A 23,796-nucleotide genomic window follows, 5' to 3' on the forward strand; every position below is an offset into this window, starting at 1 on the left:
CTGCTCCATGAATACTTCTCTATCCAACTCTCCGTAAAGAAAAGCGTTCTTTACGTCGAGTTGCCATAATTTCCAACCTTTAAAGGCGGCAAGAGAAAAAATTGATCGAACAGTCACCATTTTGGCCACCGGGCTGAACGTCTCTTCATAATCTAGTCCGTAGCTTTGAGAAAAACCACGCGCAACTAGTCGTGCTTTGTATCTATCGATTGAGCCGTCTGATTTTCTCTTCAACCGATAAACCCATTTACAGGTTATAGGTTGACATATTTCAGGTTTTGGAACCAATTCCCATGTTTGATTTTTGCTTAAAGCTTCAATTTCTTCTTCCATTGCCGCTGTCCATTTCGGATGATTTTTGGCTTCGTCGTAACTTGCTGGTTCTTCTTCATCTGAAGCTCCTGTGAAGAAGCATGAAGAAATACTGCAAGAATTTAGTTGTACCTCATAGTCCCTGAGGTAATTTGGTCGTCTCCTCTCCCTTGTCGATCTCCTTGCACTAGACTCCTCATGTTCACCAGAATTATCAACTGTGTTTTCTTCAATTATGGGAATGATCGGGTCTTTTGCTTCTTCTTCGGGGAATGGCTGGAGCTCTCCTTGATCGATTGAAGGAACATCTTCAAATAAAGCTTCTTTATTAGAATAATACGATGAAACCTCATCGAATACAACATCTCTAGAAGTTACAAACTTCTGTGTTTCTGGATCCATACACTTCCATCCTTTTCTATATGGATCATAACCGACAAACACACACTTCTTTGCTTTTGGATCAAGCTTAGTTCGATTTGATTTAGGAATATGAACATAACAAATAGAGCCAAACACCCGAAAATAATTCACATTAGGCTTTGAATTATAGAGAATTTCATGAGGTGATTTTTCTTTACCTGGCCAAGGAGGTAGCCGATTTATCACGTGACATGCGCATTGAATAGCTTCTGCCCAAAGTTCCCTCGGAAGACTCTTGTCGTGCAACCATGAAAGACTCGTGGAAGCAAGGTGAGCTAATTTCCTTTCGGCGAGTCCGTTTTGTTGAGGAGTATTTGGACATGTCATCTGTCTCGCAATACCATTACTATCGCAAAACTGAAAGAAATCATCTGACATATACTCGCCACCATTGTCACTGCGAAGACATTTGATTTTTGCTCCAAACTCTTTCTCGACAGCCCTCTTAAACTCGATAAATTTCGATAAAGCTTCACCCTTCTCCTTTAAAAACTTTACCCATGTATACCTTGAGCAATCATCTACTAATATCATAGCATAACGATTCCCACTATAACTTGGTGTTTTGGTCGGGCCCATCAAATCTGAATGAACCAGCTCGAACATGGTTTGTCTTCGATTCGATGACTTCTTGTAGGGAAGACGATGAGATTTTCCAAATTGACAACCTTGACAAACCACATTCTCACGAACATTCTGTAACGTTGGCATACCATCTACCAATTTCTTTGCTGAAATTTGTTGCAACAGTTGGTAGCCTAAATGACCCAATCGAGCATGCCAAATCGCTGCATTGTCGCTTTGGCTTGTTTTCTTAACATAAGCCTCTCCTGCAGACAAGACAAATAAAGAGCCTTTCTTTTTAGCAGCGAGAACAACATCCGCTGCTATATTCTTCACGTTACTAAGAACCATCACATCATCTGGACCAAACAAGACATACTTTCCCGTCTTCGTGATTTGAGAAACTGAAACCAAATTTTTCGTCAAGCCTGGAACAAGATAAACGTCATCCAATCTGATATTTTTGGCACTAGGACACTCGCCGCTAAATATTTCAACAACACCTTCTTTCGCCACTGGGTAAGTTGAGTTATCGGCTGTAACAATAACTCGTTCCCCATCATGTTGATGTAGCTCAGAGAATAACGAGTCATCACCGGTGACGTGATGAGAGCAGCCCGAATCGATAATCCACTCCTCCTTCTGACAAGCGTGATTGGCGGAATCTTGATTTGATGTCGATTGAGTAGCAGCTTTATCACTTCGTTCAACTAGTTGTGTAGTAAAGCATTGCTCCCAATTTGTCAGATCAGATCCTTCATTTTCACATGCAATGTTAGCATTGGAAAGCTTCACACGACAATACTTCTTTATGTGACCAAGCTTTCCACATCTGTAACATTTCTTGGGATTGTTACTATGTGAATTTTCACCACCAACTCTTTCCGAAGTAAAGCGACCTTCATTCCTTTTGTTCCCAGGTGAGGTAAAATTTTTGTTAAATTTTCCTCTTGAGAAGAGAACAGCATCTAGATCAGAACTCTTCGCCATTTGTTTTGCCAAAGCCTCTTGGTTAGAAAGCAAATTTTCTAACTCTTCAACGGAAGGTTGTTTTGGCCATCCTTGTATGGAAATTATAAACGGCGTGTACTCGTTCTTCAAACCGCGAATGAGGAAGCGACGAATACGTGCTTCGCTGATCTTCTCATCCGGATCTAGTTCTGAAATTTCAGCACAAATGCTCTTAACTTTCAAGAAATACTCCGAGATTTGCATACCTCCTTGCGTGAGCGCCGCCAATTCATTTTCCAGCAATTGTAGCCTTGCTGTATGCTTCTTGGTAAAAATCCTCTCAAGTATTTCCCAGACTTCTTTTGGAGAGCTAACATCCCGAACGTGGTCAATGTACTCTTTACCGATAGATGTCCTCAAGGCGAAGAGAGCTTTCCCGCACTTGATCTTCCACTTCCTTCGTGGCTCGACGTTTTCTTTAGTATCTGCTGGAATTTCTGCATCATCACCATCAATTAGATCCCACAGATCTTGACCTTGAAGGTAAGCCTCCATGCACATCCTCCAATACTTGTAGTTTGTTCCTACAAGTTTCTCTACACCGTACTGAGTGGTAGAACTGGATCCCCCGTTTGCCGACTCCATGTTACAAGATACGACTTCCTCTCAATTACTTATAGCCTCCTCCAACAAGACACCTGGTTGCTTGATAGACAAGAAGGAAATAATATAAGATTGCCTCAACGAGGCTCTGATGCCATAAAACAAAAATTACTGAGGTGAAGTTTATGTAACGAGGCAAAAACGAGAATATTGGAGGAAATAAATTTCTCTTATTATCTGGATAGTTTAAATGAATTACATATGCTGTAAATAAATAGGATGTGGAGTATAAACAAACTCCTAAATTCACTCTAACAAATTAGAGATAAATCTGCCACTAAAAATATTAATCTAACTACTAGCATAACTTATTTTGACCTGGTAAAAACAAGAAATATGAAATTACTTACTAAACTAATTAAAATTAAAAATGCACTAATTTTCAACAATCGCCCATTGAAAACATTTCGCGTCCTATGAAAAGAGCCCGCTGGAGGACATGTCAGAAAATCCGAAAAGTCATATCACCGAGGGGGCATGACCTAGGAATGACAGCGCGACCCCCAACCCTAGACAAAGAGGCTTTTCCCGGTGCTCCTTGTTTTGCAAGTTTTTTGGGCTCAGTAGGGCTTTCTTCTTTTGGGCCCCCTTTAAGCCATTCCTAAATCCAACACCCGTTCATTTTATATTACCTCAGCCATTCTGGTCGGATAAAGGATTATAACAAAATTAAATGAAAATAGCAAAATTGATATGAAGCAATTTCAAAAACGTTGCGTAGGAAAACTTAAAAGGATTGACCCAGAGAAGTGATGCATGCGGACACATGTCAATTTACACATCTCCAATGCTTAGCTTACTCACACCATTCCTATGCAGAATCCACAGACACGTGGCCTTATAATATTAATGCTTATGCATGCACCGCCATTCGACCATCTTCATCTCATCCCAACCGCCAAACAGTACTAGTCTCGATCTTCAAAGCGTTACTGTTTTTATAGCATCTCTTCTTCCTCACTCTTCTCACCGCATAATATATAATATATACAATATATATACTCTCCATCATCATCATCATCATCATCATTCATCACACAGCAAAACAGTATAAGAAAGAAAAAGAAAAGTGTGTTTAGCGAAATCTGTGTTATTTGTTTTATAAGAGTAAAGTACAGTGGTGTCTTTGTTTGAAAATTAAAGTTGGAAGAAAAAATGTCTTCGGAGCAAGCGAGGAGAGAGAATGTGAGAGATGAGCGGGTGATCGAGGTGGAGAAGGATCGAGTTCCTAAAATGACTACACATTTCGAATCTCTTGCCGAGAAAACTAAAGGTGACCAAGATACCCTTCATCATCATCATATCGAGAGGGTCTCTGTTCCTGTCCGAGTTGGAGGGGTCGAGTACTCCACCTCCGTTGAGTCTACAAAAGATTCTCAATCCGACAAAAGTGGTTCCCGAAAGGAAGAAAAACAAGCTGGATTTGAAGGTGCGGCTGAGGCGGCGGTGTCGGAGAAGCGATCACAAGCACCTTCGTTAGAGGAGATTTCAAAAATGAGAGGGGCTGCCCAGCAGAACTCAATGGAGGCAATCAGAGCCGCCGAGGACCGCTACAATAAGGCCAAAGATCATACCACCTCCGGCCGCCAGACCAATTTGAAGGACACGCCTATGGAGAAAACACAACAGCAGGAGGCTAAAGATGTCATTTCATCTCAAGGCCAACAAGCAAAAGATCTTACTGCACCAAAGGCTGCTGCTTTGATGGAGAAAACCCAACAGGCCAAAGAGTATGCTGCACACAAGGCCATGGAGGCTAAAGATGTCATTTCGTCTAAGAGCGGTGCTTTGAGTGGAACTGCTATGGAGAAAGCTCAGCAGGCGAAGGGTGTTATAGCACCCAAGGCTGCAGCTCTGAAGGACATTGCACTCGAAAAGGGGCAAACTGCCGCTCAATACGCTGCAGAAAAAGCAAAGGCAGCTAAAGACACTGCAGTCGACACTAGTATGGTTGCAGCACAGTATGCAGGGGAGAAGGCGGTGGCGGCTAAGGATGTAACCGTGGAGAGCGGCAAAGGGGCGGCAGGTTATGCTGGGAAAGTGGCTGTGGGTGTGAAGGACCAGGCGGTGGTGGCCGGCTGGGGGGCGGCGCATTATACCCTGGAGAAGGTGGCCGAGGCGACAAAGACGGTTGCGGGCGTTACGTCGAGTGTTGCGGGGTATACGGGGGAGAAGGCTGTTGTGGCTAAGGATAAGGTTGCTGGTGTAGGGCAGACTGTTGTGGGTTATGCAGGTGATACTATTGCTGCTGTTAAGGATGCTGTTGTCTCCACCGAAGAGAAAGCCGCTGAGTTTGCCGCGAGGAAGAAGGCCGACGCTGAGAAAGAACTCAATCAGAAGAAATCCAAGGTAATTTTCTGTTTTTTCCTAGTCATTTAATTTTGTTTGTGTGTGTGTGGTGTGATTGATTTTTGAAGAAATTTGATTTATAATGCTTTTACATGATGTGAGTTAAGATGAATAGACTGGAGAATTAGGTACTTGTTCTGTCTTATCTTTTGAGTATAGATCATTATCTTCTTCTTAATGGAGTGTTTTGGGTTGGTATAGTTAAGAAAAAAATGAATTAGTTAGGTTGTTTGTTCATATATTATATAATTATTACTGAATTTGTGGCCGTTGCTAGTTACGAATGGAAGAATGTAGAATCTTAGTAATCATATGAAATTTGATGCGAACAATTGTTTATATAGATATACATACCAACATGCTGGGTAATTAATATATGGGCTAGTAATTGCATGCCATTAATTCGGACATTTCGAGAAGTGATATGATGTTCATTGCAAAATGTGGAATTATCTTGCGTTTTAAAGATGAGGAATCCATAATCTAAATGTGATGTCAAATTTTTTTTATTTTTTTTATTTTTTTTATTTGGTACCTAGGGTGAAGGTGGAGAAGCCTTTCCAGGCAAAGAAGAGCATGGAACACGAGGGAAAACCGAAATGGGGTCGGAGGAAGTCGAGGAGTACTCTCACGGAGGAGAAGAATGGGGACGAAAGGTACAACACGGAGAATCAGATGAACAAGAACAACAAGGAGGCGGAGGCGGTGGTGTGTTCCAAGCCATTGGGGAAACTATAGTGGAAATTGGACAGACCACGAAGGATCTTCTTGTTGGACAGTACCCATCTGCTGATGTTATGGAAAAGCCGCCACATGAATCAAAAGGCGATCGACAACCTTATGCTGGATCTGGTGAAGGCATCTAGACTACGTTTTTCGACATGCTTACTTCCAAACTTTGTCGACGGAGTGGCCTCCTTTTGTTAAATAATAAATAAAGATGTTGGGTGTGTTGTGGTGTATGGGTTTGTGTTAATTTCTTGTAAATCCGAGTTGTATTTGCGTACATTTTGGTTTTCGTTGAAGAATCTCGTTTACTTGTCAGGACAATGTGTTTTCTTGGTTCTTTCTTCCATAAGAAAACTTCCAGGGGAAGTACTAATGAATCTCCTCCAATCTACTTTGATTTATTCCGCTGCGTATTTATACGCTCTAAAATTATATAACACATCCATTAAATACACTATAAAAGTTATATAACACATCCAACAAATGTTATGCGGTTTTATCAAAAGTATGTATTGCAACTTGATATTGTCTTTCAAGAATAAAAAAACGCAAGAGTACGATGCAAATGGTAAAATCGAAGAACAAACACACTTATTTTATGTTTTGCACGATAAAAATAAAAACGAATCACGGAAAAACCTCGATGAGAGATCTCAATCCCAAAACAGGGGTGATCTTATAGTTAGAGAAACCAGCAGAAAAAAAGAGGTTAGCCCACTCTTTCTCAGTTCTTTCTTTGCCAGTCACTTCAATCATCATCAGCATATCAAACAAGAGTTGTGTTTCAGTTGCCTTTTTGTTTTCTTTCTGATCATCCACAACAATTTCCACTATTATCACCTTTCCACCATTATTGTTATCCCCTGAAATTATTGCTTCTTTGCATTTCTCTAGTATTTTAATGCACTCTTCATCAGTCCAGTCATGAAATATCCACTGCATTTAATTCATTCATCAATTAGTTATACACAATTGCAACTTGTCACCATAAAATATACGGTAACATTCATTTTGCACCCCTGTACTATATGAAAGGTATCATTTACCCCTCGATGAATAGAAAACATCAAACACCCCTTATTTTTAACGGTCAATGGCCAAGTTTTTAACGGTGTTAAATTTGAGTGTGCAATGACTCTTTTACCATACTTTATGTTTGATATAATCCCTAATTTTTTAGGCGTATATTTGGATTGTTGACGATTTTTAGCGTTCGTTCAAATTAGGGTTTTTTGTCATTGTAGTATTTGATCTTATGGATTTTCACTTTTGTTTTTCGGAGATTTTCTCATTAAAATATGAAAAGCTTTGTTTTTAATTTGCAATTCTTTCATATGGTTTTATTCCAATTTTACGGTTTCTTCTAGATTTCAGGGCTTTTAGTTTTCTTTTTGTGGGTTTTACATTCATAATCGGCAAAGTTTCATTCTTATTTATTCGACTTTTCAGTTTTTTTATAAAAAAAAGCTGAAAACAGTAAAAAAAAATGACTGAATAGAGTGAAAAAAAAAAGCTGAAAAAAATGAAAAATCTAGTGAACATTTATCGAAACTAAGCAACCTATAAACTAAGCAACCTATAGATAGAAATTTTTGGGGTATCTTCTTTGAAAACAAAGCCAACATTTCTTTGCAATAGTCGGTCAAAGGGTTTGACTAACGGAATTAGGAAAAAGGCTAACGGCAGGTGGTGTTTGATGTTTTCTATACTTCAGAGGGTAAATGATACATTTCGCATCGTACAGGGGCGCAAAATGAAATTTACCCTAAAAGTTAAATACATACATACCTTGAAGAAAACAGCATGAGCATGAGGAATGAAGTTGAACATATCTCCCTCCACCAACAAAGTTCAAATTATCCGTCCCTTCCAAGCCAGCAATAACATGTGGAAGTTCAAGCACAGTACATTTCAATCCCGGAAAGGCAGAAACAATAGCCTTTGCCGCCGCTCCGGTCCCACCACCAACATCAACAATCGAATCCAATCCCTCGAAAACTTGTTTGCATTCCCTGATTAATAGACTATTCACAAAACGAGCATCACTAGCCATCCCTTCATTAAACACCTTATTCCATCTCTCCTTATTCCTTGCATACTCGAAAAACCCCATCCCGTATTTAGTCACAAACGGACAACTGATCTCGTCATTGCTTTGAAACCATTCGCTCACATGATGACACGGCTCTATCAAAATTGGGTCCATCATAGCAAGCGCGAAAGGCGCTATGCTCAACGGCTCGTCTTTCAACAGTAAACGAGATGCAAGCGTTAGTGAATAGCGGGCTTCTTCTTCTTCCTCCTCCTCCACAAAGAACTTCGAGTGCGTCAGAATACGCATGAGACGATAGACGCAACGGGATTTTGATTTGTCGATGGAGAGGGCGTCGACTAATTGATCAAGAGACATTGGTTTGCCATGTTTGTGGATGATATCTGGTATGCCTAATTGGATAGCGCATTTGAGGGACATTGAATTTAAGTAGTTGAAGATGAAGTTCCACACATGAGCTTGAGCATCAAAAAGCTCCTGTGCCGATGGATCATTACTTGGCGATGTCATTTTAATTGTTTTTGATCCAAATGTTAATGCAGCACTACTTAATTAGTTTGTTGTTATTATTACATCTATATATTGATTTCATGTGCTATTTTCTATTTTTTATTGGGATGTGTGTTTCGTTGGAGTTCTGACCAATTCTATGTCATTTGGAATTATTGAATTATTACTGAACCAGTTATGACCGATAATAACAATTCTTTGAAGATGCCTCAAATTTGATTGGCTTCAATGGAGTGGAGTCAACACCAAATACAACTTCATATCCAATGTATTTAAATAATCATAATTTTTTCACGTAATCAACGTGATTAAATAATTATACAAAAAGCTTTCAAAAATTTAGTCATAAGCCAACTGCATTTTCTATATTTATTTAAATAATATAGTACCATGAACACATTGCAGGATGTGACATCTAGAAAGAAGCAGTTTCCCACTAAAATAAGAGAGGGTGGGGTTATTTTATTAGTAAAAAAACAATTACTTGTCTACCATTATTTCGCATCTTTTGTTGGAATCTAGGCGGGTCTAAGTGTGTTGTACGTGTCTAGTTAATTATATGGGTTTTTCTTTTATATATATATTGAATTTGGTTTATTTATCGGAGTATAATATTACAAATTGAAGAGTAATTATTACAAATTCAACACAACAAAAGTTGAATTAAAAAAATAAATGTTGGCGCCATATTTCCGACTATTGAAGATCGAGGAAATCCGCCAAGTTTTGGAATTAAAAGATTGGCAAAGATTTGTTTTCCATATTTATTTTGGAATTTATTAGAGTCCTATTCTTATAAACTTCTATTAGGACTTAGATTTATTTCCATGTATTTCATTCTAGTTAGGTATCTTTTGTACTTATCTAGAATAGAAGTAGAAATCAACTAGGATTCTATTACCTAGTTAAATAGATTTCTTGGGGTTCAAGTTAGGTCTTAGGGCTTATTTTCGTGGCTATATAAGCCTCCAAGACATACAAGAACCGTGTGCATTATTTGGGAGAAAAACCTCTTCATAGCATCGAAGTTTTGCCAAGGCGTTCTGCGGAGCAGGACTGTGCCGTCGTTGCACTGTGCCAACATATACAGATTTGCTGTATAGATCTCAAGGGAGATCAGCCGCGTTTTCTGAAGGGAGTTCATGCTTGAAGAAAGTTCAAGGCACGCGGGTGGAGCTGCTGTTGGAAGAAACACGAAGTTCGAGTTGTGTACAAGAACGGCATATTACATAAAGAGGGAGTCTTTAGTGTTTTTAATAAGTCCTATTAATGTACACTGTAAATCTGAACTAGTGAAATCGTGTTTGCAGGTCCACGTGGATGTAGGGCACATTTGTGTCTGAACCACATTAATTTCTTGTGTTCATTTATTTGCTTTAAGTAGTTTATAACTGTGTTAACACAAGAATTATAGTTGTAACTGAATACTGTTTCCACAACTTGACTGTTACAACTTAGGTTAATTGATTTCTATAGGCATATAAATCAACAATTGGCATCAAGAGCCTCTCACTAGATAAACATAGTGTGTGATTTTGGGAATTTGATTTATTTGCCATTTTCTTCCATAGGTACTATGAATGCTCATATGGAAGGCGGTTCCACGACTCGCCCACCACTGCTTACTGGAACCAATTACTCTTATTGGAAGACCAAGATGAAGATGTTCATCAAGTCAATGGATGAAGATGCATGGCGCACAGTTCTGACTGGCTGGAAACGACCTGTTGCCACAGATGAAAAATGAATTCAAACTGAGAAACATGAAAAAGACTGGAGCAAAACTGAACAGATTGCCGCAAATATGAATTCCAAAGCATTGAATGCCATATTCAATGGAATTGATATCAATCAATTCAAAATCATCTCAGCATGTGAGTGTGCCAAGGAAGCATGGGAAAAACTTCAAACAGCCTATGAGGGGACTACCTCTGTTAGATTATCAAAACTTCAGATGCTTGCTACTCGTTTTGAGGATCTTCGGATGGAGGAAACTGAAACCGTGAGCGATTTCAACTCCAAATTATGCGACATCGCAAATGAAGCCCATGGCCTCGGTGAAACTTACCCTGAAGTAAAACTTGTTCGTAAAGTGCTGAGATCTATGCCAGACCGGTTCGCATATAAGGTCACTGCTATAGAGGAAGCAAGTGATGTGGACTCATTGCGGCTTGAAGATCTGATCGGAAATCTACAGACCTTTGAAAACAAGCTGAACATCAGTAGAATGGATAAAGAGAGAAAAATCGCTTTACAAACTGTGTCTGTTGTGACACCATCCGTGCCCTCAGCTCCCATGACAGCACTCGAAGTCAAGCTAACAAAATCCATGTCTCTAATAGCCAAAAACTTCGGAGAACTCGTGAAAATGAATGGACATCCCAGAAGTCCTACAAACAAGCGAGAAGTTAGGAAGGGGATTCGATGTAGAGAATGTCGTGGCTATGGTCATATTCAATCTGAATGTGCAAACACTCAGAAGAAGCAAGGAAAATCACTTGCTACAACCTGGAGTGACGATAACCTTGAATATGATGATGAAAGTGAAGCAAGTGATGCTGAAACTAGTATTGACTTCTGTGGTACATGCAGGGTTACTGACGTGACACAAGATGTTGTCACATGCACTGAACCACCACACCTCAGGTATGTTACTCGTAATCTCGAGAGTCATAGAAATTTAAACACAATTTTTTTGCCCACAGGAGAAGAAGATTCAGAGGATGATGAAGAATGCTCCATTGAGATGATTCAACAGCAACTGAATGATCTTCTAAAGCAATGTCATGAGGTTAGTGATGAAAACAAGCGTTTGAAGGAGAAAGTAAAGGAACTGGAAGAGGAGAATGAAGCAGTTAAAGTCAACCTGAAGGCCAAAATCGATGAGCTTGAATTGGAAAATGAGGCACTGGAGGTAAAACATGATTTTGCTTTGAAAGATATTGACAATCTAAAAGAATTGTTGAGACATTTGCGAAACAACGATTGCAATAAGACAAGGCAGATCAAGAAAAATCCTCATTCAATGAAAAATGCTGAACCCTGCCTCAACCTGAAGTGTGACAACTCCCCTGTCGCAACAACGTTAGAGGCGTCAGTCAGTAAGTTAAATCGCACTACGATTCTTCCTTCAAAAAGGTTAGATGAAATTTTAAATGCTCATCCCTCAAATCCTGATAAACTTGGTCTTGGCTATATTGGGAGTAAGTTCGATGGTAAACCTAATCCAAATCGAAAAATTAATTTTGCGAATAATACTGTCAAACCTACTTCACAACATGTTGCCTCACAGTCTTATACAAAAAGGTTTGTGCCAACTTGTCATTTCTGTCACAAAGTAGGACATGTTAGGCCAAAATGCTTTAAAAGATGGAAATTGATAAATAAGAGTTTAGCATATCAATCATCCAATTCCGCTGCATGGGATCACAATTCCCAAAGAAGATACTCTGATAATAAATGGATGAATAAGTATAATGCAAACTGCTTTCCTGCTATTCTTTCTTTAAAAGCATGTACTACGAACTCTTGGTATTTTGATAGTGGTTGCTCCAAGCATATGACAGGTGTACCTAATTACTTGAAGAACCTGCATAATGTGTCTGGTGGACAAGTTACTCTTGGTGATGGAAACAAGGCCTTTGTGAAAGGAGAAGGTAACTTGGATGTTGGAGGATTACCTAACCTTGACAACGTTCTGTATGTAGAGGGTTTGAAATCAAACCTACTCAGCGTAAGTCAGCTATGTGATCTATACGACTCAGTGTTGTTCACCAAGCGTAAGTGTGAAGTGTTTGATCGAAACCACAGGTGTGTTCTATCTGGTTATAGATCCTCTGATAATTGTTATAAAATTGATCAAACTGACCAAGTTGAACAGTGTCCCCTCACCACCTCTGATATCACAGATATGTGTTGTCATCGACTGGGGAATTTGAACTTTCAGGATCTAACACGAAATATCAATGCAGGTTGTGTGAAAAGTGTTCCCCAACTAAACTCCAATACACCAGATTTATATGGCGACTTTCTAATGGGGAAGCAAACTGAGAGCATTGGAAGAGAAATACCAGAAGACAAAATCACAGAAGTATCAGTGCCGACATCTGATGTCACAACTGAAGACGTTACCACTGGTAAAGAAGGTATGAAAACTTGCAATAAGCTGAAGGTTGACTACCAGGAAATGGTCAGGTATGTCTATTTCACTTCCACTGTAGAACCAAAAAACATCAAAGAAGCAATTCTTGATGAATTTTGGGTGTTAGCCAAGCTTGAAGAACTTGAGCAGTTTTCTCGAAATGACATGTGGGAACTGGTTCTGAGCAATGACAAGGTAAAGCAACTAGAGGATGGTGTATTTATCTCACAGAGCAAATATGCCAAGAACGTGGTAAGTAAATTTGGGTTGCAAAAGGCAAAGCCTTTAACAACACCAATGACCTCAATTGAGAAGTTGGGACGAGATTGTGATGGCACAGACGATGATTCCACACTATACAGGAGCTTGATAGGAAGTTTGTTTTATCTTTCTGCTAACAGATATGATATTCGTTTCAGTGTAGGTATTTGTGCTAGGTACCAAGCAAGCCCTAAAGAGAGTCATTTGAGTGCTGTAAAGCGCATTATCCGATATGTTAGTGGAACACCCGAATTGAGAAAATGGTATTCAAAAGATACTAACAATTGTCTTGCAGGGAACAGTGATGCTGACTGGACAGGAGATGTGGATAACAGAAAAAACATCACAGGAGGTTGTTTCTACATGGGTAACAATTTGGTATCTTGGTACAGTAAGAAACAAAATTCCATTTCCTTATCTAATGCTGCGTGTGAATACATAGCTGTAGGTAGCTGTTGCACTCAACTCTTTTGGATGCAACATATGTTAAATAACTATGGCTTAGAGTTGCATGTTCTTTGTGATAATGAGAGTGCCATAAATATTTCAAAAAATCATGCTCAGCATTCTAGGACAAAACATATAGATATTCGTCTTCATTTCATCAGACAATTAGTTGAGCAGAAACGTGTGACTATAGATTATGTGTCCACAGACAATCAATTAGCTGATATTTTCACAAAGCCCCTGGACTTCCTTAGGTTTGATTCCTTGCGTAAAGCGCTTGGAATTTGCCATGTGCAAAACTGAATTTTCTATGATAGTGCAATTAATATTTGTGTCCGTATTGCACTTGAATTTTTTAATCGGACATTATATGTGTCACCTAAATGTGACATCATTGTTTTTGGAATAGGAATGATGGGAGGTTCATTTTGACTAATTGTTTGTGTGTTAGTTTTTGTGAATTAATTTTTGTTTCCACAGTTAGCCATGATAGAAGTGTGCTGCCCCCTCTATCGGGAGTGATCAATGTCTATGACCTCATTCATCTCAAAGATCATACCTATATTGGGAGAATTATGCTACCGCATATGCATTCCTGACTTCTATTTAAAAGTTATGTGGATTCTTAAGGAGGTTGCCCTCCTAATGTTTGCTTGAACATCATATCAACAAAAAAAAAAAAAAAAAAAAGGAGGAGAAGAAAAATGGTTCGAATTCAAAAAAAAAAAAAAAAAAAAAAAAAAAAAAAGAAAAGTTGGGATGATATTCAAGCATATATTAGGAAATTCTCCTTGAAGTCCACGATCGAATTGCTGTGCTAATCGCATACGCATTCATAACCCTAAGAAAATTACATAAATTATGGTTTCTTGAGTATGGTTATGGGGTTATAGTTATATCGTGCATCCAAGAGTTTGCTCGGTGGCCTTCTATTGTGATTTTCTTTAAGATTATCAAATTAATTCATGAAAACCAAGCCCTCAACTTTTAATCTTGTGATCTTCTTGATTTTCTTTTCCTTAAAAGATGTGATTTTTTCCTGTTTTTCGTTTTAAATTTTTTTTTTGATTTTTTATATGGGCTTTGTGAATTTTTTTTGCTACTAGTTGTCTCTGGCCACGTGGCTATGGCCATGTCATCTGCCTTCTCTATTTTTTGATGTTTCGTGTGGAGAATATTTTGTTTGTTATTGGTCACAGATTGTGTGATCTTCTTCTGATTTGAAAATATCCGGTATTTGAAGAGTCCTCTCTTTTTCTGCCTCTTTTCTCGGTCCTTGTGCTTTAGATATCTGCTCCTTCTAGGGTTTCTGAGTTTATTGTGGCCTCAGGCTGACTGTTGACACATGGCTGTCTTGACACGTGATCTGTTCGAATCTCTAAAGAAGCATGTGGGAATATACTTCTGTTTTATCATGATGTTTGTGGGATCTGTTATCATCCTATCTTTAGGGCTTCTAGGATTTCTCAATATTTCTTATACTCGACCTCTCTCTCCAATATCTCTCTATGTTTTTCGAAAGCTACTCGTTTCTTCTCTTTTCTGTGCTTCACAGATTTACTATGAAAAGAGACAAATCGATCGAGGGGTCTGAAATGAGGAAGCACAAACAACTGTGCATCGCCGTCCGACAAGAAGTCTGGAAACACGTCAAAGTCTGTGACGACAACAGTGGTCTCTAGAGTTCCCATCTCTCTCATGGCCACAATTCCGGAGCCCATACTCACACATGTGCAGTCACCAGCCCCAAGCTCCAAATAAGGTGTTGTCTCTGATCCGCTGGACAATATTCTGGTTGAAAGTGATCCTTCTATGTCTAAGGCAGAAGACGTCGGTGGTGAAGACCATGTCGCAATTGAAGAAGCTACTTTCAGCGCCCATGTGCAGCTTCGCCGGCTTCAAAGGAAGCTTGAGAGCAATTATGGTCTTGAGGATGAGTCATACGCTTCGAGTGGCCACCAATCTCTTTCAGAGCAGACTTATGCTGCCTTTACTGCCGTACATCCAACTAGATCTGAGTCATCAGAATCTTCACCAGAGTCCTAACTCTCTGTTGATTCTCCGTTGATGGGACTCGCGGTTACTTGCGAAGGAAAATTTTTCAATGTGGCTCCTGAATTGAATAAAGATTTTTACCGGTGTAAGAATCAAATCAATGTTTAGCCCTTTGTGTCAAGTACACCACAGCCGTTGTGATCACTGTATGCTGAGTTTCCCTGAAGCGTCACTCATGCTGTTTTTATCAATATTGGGGAGTACATCTATGCTCAAAATGGAGCTCTTGCTAACTCTCGCACAAAAAGTTGGAGTGTCTGTCTTTTCCCTCGTTGACCTATCACTCACTGTCACAACATTTCTTAGTGAGAACTTCAGCTTCTATGCCTGAGCGACCAATCAATATTCATCCTAAGGTGTTGGTTGAGCATTTTGATGATCCTCAAGAAGATGCTTTGTCTGTGGCCCAGGTTGCTCTCAAGGCGAAGAAGAGTTTACTTAATGCTTCTGGGCCCATGACATCTGGTTGCTCCTGAAATTGGTTGTATCAATGAGAGTTTTACAAAACTTCACGTGAGGGTTACATCTGTAACTCCTGCTTTGATCAATGACTTTTATAAGTGTCCAAACAGGGTTACTTCCAAACTTCTGTTTCTAAAGATACTCTGGCCTCTGTTCTTACTGCCAAAGTGTTGAAAAAAAATGGTCTGGTCCGAAATCTGCTTTTCATGTCTCTAAGTTGGATCAGCTGTATTCGGTTCTGTTCAAGATAGGCATTTCGAACTGGTTTCCCACTAACCACAATGCCACTCTCAATCCCACCCAAGCTGAATTTTTATGGTGCATCACTCATGATCATAAAATCAATATTGGTGATTTGATTTTCAATCAGATTGGTGTATTAGCCAATTCCCGAACCGAGCGTGAGCATTTGCCGTTTCCTTCTATGATCTATCAGCTTCTGATCAAACAAGGCCTGCCCACTCGTGATGCCACTCTGTTGGATCCTCCTGGCCGTCCAATCACTATCCATGGTAAGGTCCTTTCTGAACATTTTGCTGATCTGTCTCCTATCGATCCCTCTGTTGTTCAGATGGCCTCTCGCGCGAAAAAGGATCCCATTGTCTCTGCCTCTATTCCGCCGCCAGTTGATGTGGTCACCAAAGATGAGCTCACTCGTTTTAGGAGTCTATTCAGGCTCAGCTTGCTCAGGGATTTTCGTCTATTCAGGACCAGCTTCTTAAGACTTTGGCACAGTCTGGTCAGAAAGGGGGAGTAGCAACAACTCCAGATGCAACTCCGGATGCCCCAGCAAAAACTTCAATGATGAAGCAGCAGTCCACAACCGCCAGGCAAAGCGTCCAGCAATTCTCATGATAATGATCAGCTCTCCGACTATGATTATTAAGGGAAGTTTCCTTGAAAAACCCTTTTTGTTGTCCTTTTAGGACTGTTATTGTTATGATTATTTTCCTACCTTTTGGATATCACCTTGGTTATCTTTATTTTGTGCCTTGGGCTTGTTTTGGATAACTTTGTGTTGCAGGAAATTTCTCTGTTACAACATCTATGTGTTGCAACTCCTATTGTACTAACAGTATGTGATGCAGGGGGAGTTAATCATTTCTGCAAAGAGAGAAAATCTCATATGTAGGGGGAGTTCTTGTTAAATATGGATTCTGACCAATCTATGCCAAAGGGGGAGATTGTTGGCGCCATATTTCCGACTATTGAAGATCGAGGAAATCCGCCAAGTTTTGGAATTAAAAGATTGGCAAAGATTTGTTTTCCATATTTATTTTGGAATTTATTAGAGTCCTATTCTTATAAACTTCTATTAGGACTTAGATTTATTTCCATGTATTTCATTCTAGTTAGGTATCTTTTGTACTTATCTAGAATAGAAGTAGAAATCAACTAGGATTCTATTACCTAGTTAAATAGATTTCTTGGGGTTCAAGTTAGGTCTTAGGGCTTATTTTCGTGGCTATATAAGCCTCCAAGACATACAAGAACCGTGTGCATTATTTGGGAGAAAAACCTCTTCATAGCATCGAAGTTTTGCCAAGGCGTTCTGCGGAGCAGGACTGTGCCGTCGTTGCACTGTGCCAACATATACAGATTTGCTGTATAGATCTCAAGGGAGATCAGCCGCGTTTTCTGAAGGGAGTTCAGGCTTGAAGAAAGTTCAAGGCACGCGGGTGGAGCTGCTGTTGGAAGAAACACGAAGTTCGAGTTGTGTACAAGAACGGCATATTACATAAAGAGGGAGTCTTTAGTGTTTTTAATAAGTCCTATTAATGTACACTGTAAATCTGAACTAGTGAAATCGTGTTTGCAGGTCCACGTGGATGTAGGGCACATTTGTGTCTGAACCACATTAATTTCTTGTGTTCATTTATTTGCTTTAAGTAGTTTATAACTGTGTTAACACAAGAATTATAGTTGTAACTGAATACTGTTTCCACAACTTGACTGTTACAACTTAGGTTAATTGATTTCTATAGGCATATAAATCAACAATAAACACAACAAAAGTTACAAGTTCTCCGGAGTGTGAGACTACAACTTTAGATTTCGCGCTATGACCATAATAATCCATAAGCCACCTCAAAATGGAATGTATTAGAGATGCTACCTCAAGTCACCATTGGAGCAAAAATTTTAGAACATGTTATCTTGTATTCAAAACTCTCTAAAAGCTTGTAAGAAATATTATAATTTAATATAATCAAAGATATGAACAAAATTAAATTTAAAACTAAAATATCCGTAATTTTAGTTTATTGTATAACCTACTTTTGTTCATGGAAAAAATATTTTTTAAAGTGGATTAATCCCACTTTGCACCTTTAAAATTGAGACTTTTGGCACTTTACATCCTTGAAAAAATAATAATAGCACTTTGTACCCTCAAAACATAATAAATCATTCACAATGCACCCTTAATTGAATAATAAATGATAATTCATTTTTTATTGGGTTTTTTGGAGTGCAAAATAACAAATTAAATTGTTGTTTTCTTCAACCTCCAATCTAATTTCGAGCTTACAAAGAGCGAAAACATAAAAATCACACGGGATAATTGATAAAAAAATATATATATTTATGACAAAATAAAATCAAATAAACTTTTATCTCTATATTATTCGATTCATAGACCTTTTATTGTAATTGAATGAAACATTAGCTAGAAATATTTGGAAGAAAAATATGATCTTTTGATAACTTGATAACGAAATAGCTGAAGGATTTTTTTTGGTAAAAAACTTTTCTTCTGCTAAAAATATAATTTTTAAATACCACTAAAAATATTAAATTATATTTGTTAGCTTTAAAAACTCATAGGGGCGTGCATTATGCATAACTTATTGTATATCGAGGGTGCAAAATTCTATTAATTTGTTTCGATAGTGCAAAGCCAAAAAAATATATTTCAAGAACCCAAAGTAGGATTGAGCCTTTTAAAGCTCAATATCGCCTTTTATGTTTTTATCATTCTGTATTAACCTTTAACATGCCACAAAGTATATATGGCATGGATAATGATACACAACCTAGTTACAAAGTGGTAAGTTGGCCTAGTTAATGTGATGCATTTCTATTTTTGAATAATAAAATGAAATTGATAGAATTGGTACTTAAGAATAAGAATCAACTTCATACATGTATCCAACAATGATCTTAATTTATTCTTTTCAATACATCACTTTTCTATACATAAATTTAATACATTTATACATGTATATATAATAATAGGTTAAATAGCACTTAACCTCATGTGGTTACAAACTTTTGTAGATGAATCTCTTTGTGGTTTATGGGGTGAGCTGTCGTTAGTTTTTCCGTCAAACTTAACCGTGTGTCTCAAACTTCAAGGAGGTCATCTGCAAAAAATAAAAGGAAAATGTAAGCACAAGGGGTTATCTGCAAAAAACAAAAAGGAAAATGTAAGTACAAGGGGGTCATCTGAAAATATTACTTCGACCTTTGACAAACATTGTTAAGTTTGACGGAATAACTAACGGCAATTATCCCCTAAACCACAAGAGGGTTATGTGCTGATATTATGAGCACAAGAGGAACATCTGCAAAAACTTGTAATCACAGGGGTTAAGTGCTATTTACTCATAATAATATGTAATTTGACACGTATATCTGATATTAAGATATGAAACAAATTGACATGAATGAAACACTTATGTTGCTGATTTTTCTAAGCTTTTTCAGTGATTGTCACTTGTCTTCTTCCAAAAAGACCACCATTCTTTGAGAAATTCTTCATGGACTCAATCACCTGCAAGCCCAAAAAAAATGAATAACTGTTTAAGATAACATTTCAAATTTAAATATTCCAAAATATAAGTTAAACATTAAAATACAAAGGGGAGTGCTAAATTCTGCGATGAAACTTATTGAAACATGCACACAAATTAAAAAAAATTCTCTCTCCAACACTATAAAATTCTCTCTCTACATATGTTTTCTACTTCTTCTCTTTGTAGCATTCTCCTGCGATCACTCAAAAATAAAAATGAATTCAACAGTTACCACAATTCTCTTAAACCAAATTTATGATTTCAAGAGTTCTGGTAAACATCCTTTAAATAATCTTTGATTATTAATATTTTGTAAATATTTAGTATTGTTTATTAAATATTCCTACAGTATTTATTACAAAATTGAAACAGTAATTTGATACTAAGTATTTTTAATATTAAAAAAAGGGGATTATTTCACAAACTCCCTCATATGCATTGTCTAATTAAGAGAGGTCCAATTTTTTTTTTCCTTTTTCAAGATAAATTCAAAATATTATTTAATTAAGGGGCGTGCTAAATCCCACACTACAATTTACCAAATTCCACACATAAATTAAAAAAAATATATATATCTCTACTAAAATTCTCTCTAAAATGATCCAATTCACTCAAAATTCAATAATTTTTACGTGAATAATCATAAAAAATGAGTTTCATTTTATTTAATATTTATTCAATTTCATTATTAATCATTCAAATTCGTATTAATTCGATTTTTTTTCCTCAAATTCTAAATTTGTTTTAGTTTGAACATGTGAACTTTTTTGTCAAATTCGAACTTGGAATGCTAGGGATATTTCTAGTGTGTGATTTTGTGAAAAATTAGGGGAAAAAAATAGAAGGGTGTGAAATGAAAGAGAAGATTGTAGAGAGATAAATATTTTTAATTATGTGCATGATTTGGTAAAAATAGTGTGGGATTTAACATTTCAGTTTAATTAATCATAAATAATTTAATTCACAATTATACCCTTTACCTAACCCTATAACTCACGTTTTTATTATTTTCTTTTTTCCTCAGATTTCTTCTCTCTCTCTTCTTTTAACAGTAGCCGTCTCTCTTCCTCCATGTTAGTTGCGATCTCTCCTCCAAATCTCGCCCTCTTCGCCGAGGGTGAGAGATCCCGCTCCACCGCCTACCCCATCATCACCGCCTCTGCCTGCTCGTCATCCCCCACATCAGTCGTCGCCGCTTGTTCATCTTCTAAAATTAATGTTTTAAGGTTTCATGAAGTTTTGCTTTTATTTCTGTTAAATAGTGCATAAATTTATGAAAGCAAAAATGACTTATCTTTTAATTTCCTTTTCTTGCAGAATCTCAGATTTTGTATTAGTACGCAAAATCGGCTAGAAATTGTAAAAATCTCCAATTTTTAGTCGCCACAGCCCTAGTTTTGAAATTATTGGTCAAAGTTTGAATTCAACCCCTCGTCTTAAATATTTAAGAGTTGTCTTTTTGATAAAATTATAGTAGTTTTCAACAATTTTATAGTGGTTTGCAATAATTTTTGTACAGATTTTTATATAATTGTATATACAGAGAGTTTTTATGTTGACATAGTTGTTATACATAGTGGTTTTTAAGTTTACATAGTTGTTATACAGAGTTATTTTCATGTTATATAGTTGTTATACAGAGTGGTTTTCTTGTTTATATAGTTATTTATATATAGTGGTTTATATATATATATATATATATATATATATATATATATATATATATATATATATATATATATATATATATATATATATATATATATATATATATATATATATATATATATATATACACACACACCTCAAATGAGTTCCTCAAAGCTTAAATCGAACTACACATCTCAGCATCAAGACTTTGCAAAGGCAGTCTGTCGGAAGCAGTTGCACGTCAGGTGTAGCAACAATACGATTTCTTCTACCAGCAACAAAGAAGATTGGCGTTTCGGGAGAAGTGCTTAAAAGATCTCGGGAGATGTCGATCCGCCGTCTGAAGGGAATTTAACATTGGAGGGAGTCCAACAGTGCGGATGGATGAACTGATGTGAAGATCAACGAGTTCGAATTGTGTGCAAAAACGACATATAATATAAAATAGGGAGTCTTTTAGTGTTTTTATTAAGTTCAATATTGTACATTCAAATCTAAACTAGTAAAATCTTATTTGCAGGTCCTTGTGTATATATGGTACATTTGTATCCGAACCACTTTAATATCGTGTCTTTCATTGTGCTTTTATAAGTTAGATTTCATAACAACACGAAATAATGTTTTGCACCATAAATATTTTGACAGTAATCTGTCTCAACAGTGATTTATCTTAGCAATAATTTATTTCAACAGAAAGAGTAATTTTATCCTATTTTATATGTATTACGTAATTCAAATAATTTAAACTCAAATTAATTACTATTTGTTATAAAACTAGAAAGAAGAACAATAAGATAAAGAGTGTAATTGGGAGAAATAAGAATATATTTGTGTTATTCTTCCTGTGTACAAGACTCTTCACAATACACACTATTTATATTTGTGTTACTCTTCTTGTGTATCTCTTTACAATACACACTATTTATAGGACAAAAAAGACCTCTCAAAGACATGAGTTACAACTTTCAAAGTGGTGTGAATAATGGTGAGCAGTTTGGTGGACATCCATCATATTATAGAATTCATAACACTATTTACTAAATAATACTAGCTCTAATATTTGTATAATATATTATTTTATGTATAAAAGAATATTGTTTTCTGTTTCTTACATTTTCAATATGTTGCAGTTTATTTCGAAAGTTGGAGTTCATGTTTGTGGACGAAGTCTTTTTTCTATATTATAAAGTTTATTTCATATAAAATCCTTTGTAAGAGTTTTCCAATGATGTGTGCTCCATACCTCAACCGTCGTCACTGGCCCTGACTTTCATCTTTCAAAGGAAAGACACTACCGCAGAGAAACGTGGATTAAATTAAGTGAATAAGTAAATCTTCCATAGTTCCATGCTCGAAAATAGTAACACTGACAAATAATCCACGTGTGAGTAAAAACGGTTCATACTTCACTTGGGACAGAACCATAATATGAAAATATAGGGGGGTAACTAAAATTTTTGAATTCGGGGCGTCGCTCCGAAAAAAATTTAGGTTCACAAAACATTACAAAAAATAAATTTATATTACTAATTTTTAATTAAAATATCATTTATATTATAATTATATCATATTTTAATCATCACAAAAAATTCTAAATTAATTCAAATTATTCTACTAATGTATTGCACTTAATATTTCAGGAATTCATGGCACGATCTCATCTTATTTGTTTAAAGGCATTGATAAAAAAAATTAAACAATAAGTAATATTCATAAATTTTATTTAAAATAATACAAGTTTTAACCATCTTATTTTATATTTTATATTAAATATGATATATTTATCTATGATTTATACAAGGTTATGGAGAAGAAACAAAAAAAATATTGGGTTAAAACACATATATACAAAAACTTTAGGGGGGAAAAAGTAGTATTCAAAAAATACAATACCAAATACCTAAAAATTCTTTTTTTTGGGTAAATTACAAACACCCCCCTGAGGTATGGTCAAATTACAAAACCCCCCTATTGTTTGGATAATTACAACCACCCCCTCAACTCCGCAAATTTAGTGGAACCTTCGAGATTATATGGAATATTACCACTTTTGTACTCATTTTATCCCATTCGAACTCTACATTATGAAGCAAGATGATCATAATATGTGTTTTTTAGCTTGTATATATCATATTATGGTGCATCCGACACTGTATTTATACACAAAACGAGTACAAACTAGAGCACATTCCACGGAATCTAGATGATTATGTTGAATTTGGCACCAAAAGGGTAGATGTGTAAGAAAAAAATCATAGTTGAGGGGGACAATATAATTATCCAAACAAGAGGGGTTTTTTCGTAAATTGATCATACCTCAAGGGTGTTTGTAATTTACCCTTTTTTTCTTCTTGGGGGGTCAACAACGCCTTGCAAGTACCGCCAGTGCACTTAATATATATATATATATATATATATATATATATATA

General features: G+C 36.8%; 3 protein-coding genes and 1 long non-coding RNA gene across 4 annotated transcripts; 3 read left to right on the plus strand and 1 right to left on the minus strand.

The window, feature by feature from the left end:
- The first annotated feature begins 3,801 nt into the window (after window positions 1–3,801).
- On the plus strand, window positions 3,802–6,306 carry LOC105964903 (late embryogenesis abundant domain-containing protein / LEA domain-containing protein). The gene is made up of 2 exons (XM_088822387.1): window positions 3,802–5,262; window positions 5,802–6,306. Exons 1-2 carry the CDS (start codon window positions 4,069–4,071, stop codon window positions 6,126–6,128), a joined length of 1,521 nt encoding a protein of 506 aa, XP_088678513.1. The 5' UTR covers window positions 3,802–4,068; the 3' UTR covers window positions 6,129–6,306.
- A 273-nt stretch (window positions 6,307–6,579) lies between these two features.
- On the minus strand, window positions 6,580–8,554 carry LOC105964902 (8-hydroxyquercetin 8-O-methyltransferase). The gene is given in 3 exon segments (XM_012989408.2): window positions 6,580–6,927; window positions 7,780–7,827; window positions 7,829–8,554. Coding segments are annotated over 3 exon segments (1,083 nt in total). The 3' UTR covers window positions 6,580–6,618.
- A 1,804-nt stretch (window positions 8,555–10,358) lies between these two features.
- LOC105965427 (uncharacterized) lies at window positions 10,359–13,706 on the plus strand. The gene has a single exon (XM_012989968.2). The coding sequence runs from the start codon at window positions 10,359–10,361 to the stop codon at window positions 13,704–13,706; it is 3,348 nt and encodes a 1,115-aa protein (XP_012845422.2).
- A 7,046-nt stretch (window positions 13,707–20,752) lies between these two features.
- Window positions 20,753–21,958, plus strand: LOC148768826 (uncharacterized). The gene is made up of 2 exons (XR_016032918.1): window positions 20,753–20,943; window positions 21,566–21,958. It is a non-coding gene; the product is annotated as an uncharacterized LOC148768826 (long non-coding RNA).
- The last annotated feature ends 1,838 nt before the right edge of the window (window positions 21,959–23,796 follow it).

Source organism: Erythranthe guttata, chromosome 8 (assembly GCF_056151865.1).
Source record: "Erythranthe guttata isolate IM_541 chromosome 8, IM_541, whole genome shotgun sequence".
NCBI lineage: Eukaryota > Viridiplantae > Streptophyta > Magnoliopsida > Lamiales > Phrymaceae > Erythranthe > Erythranthe guttata.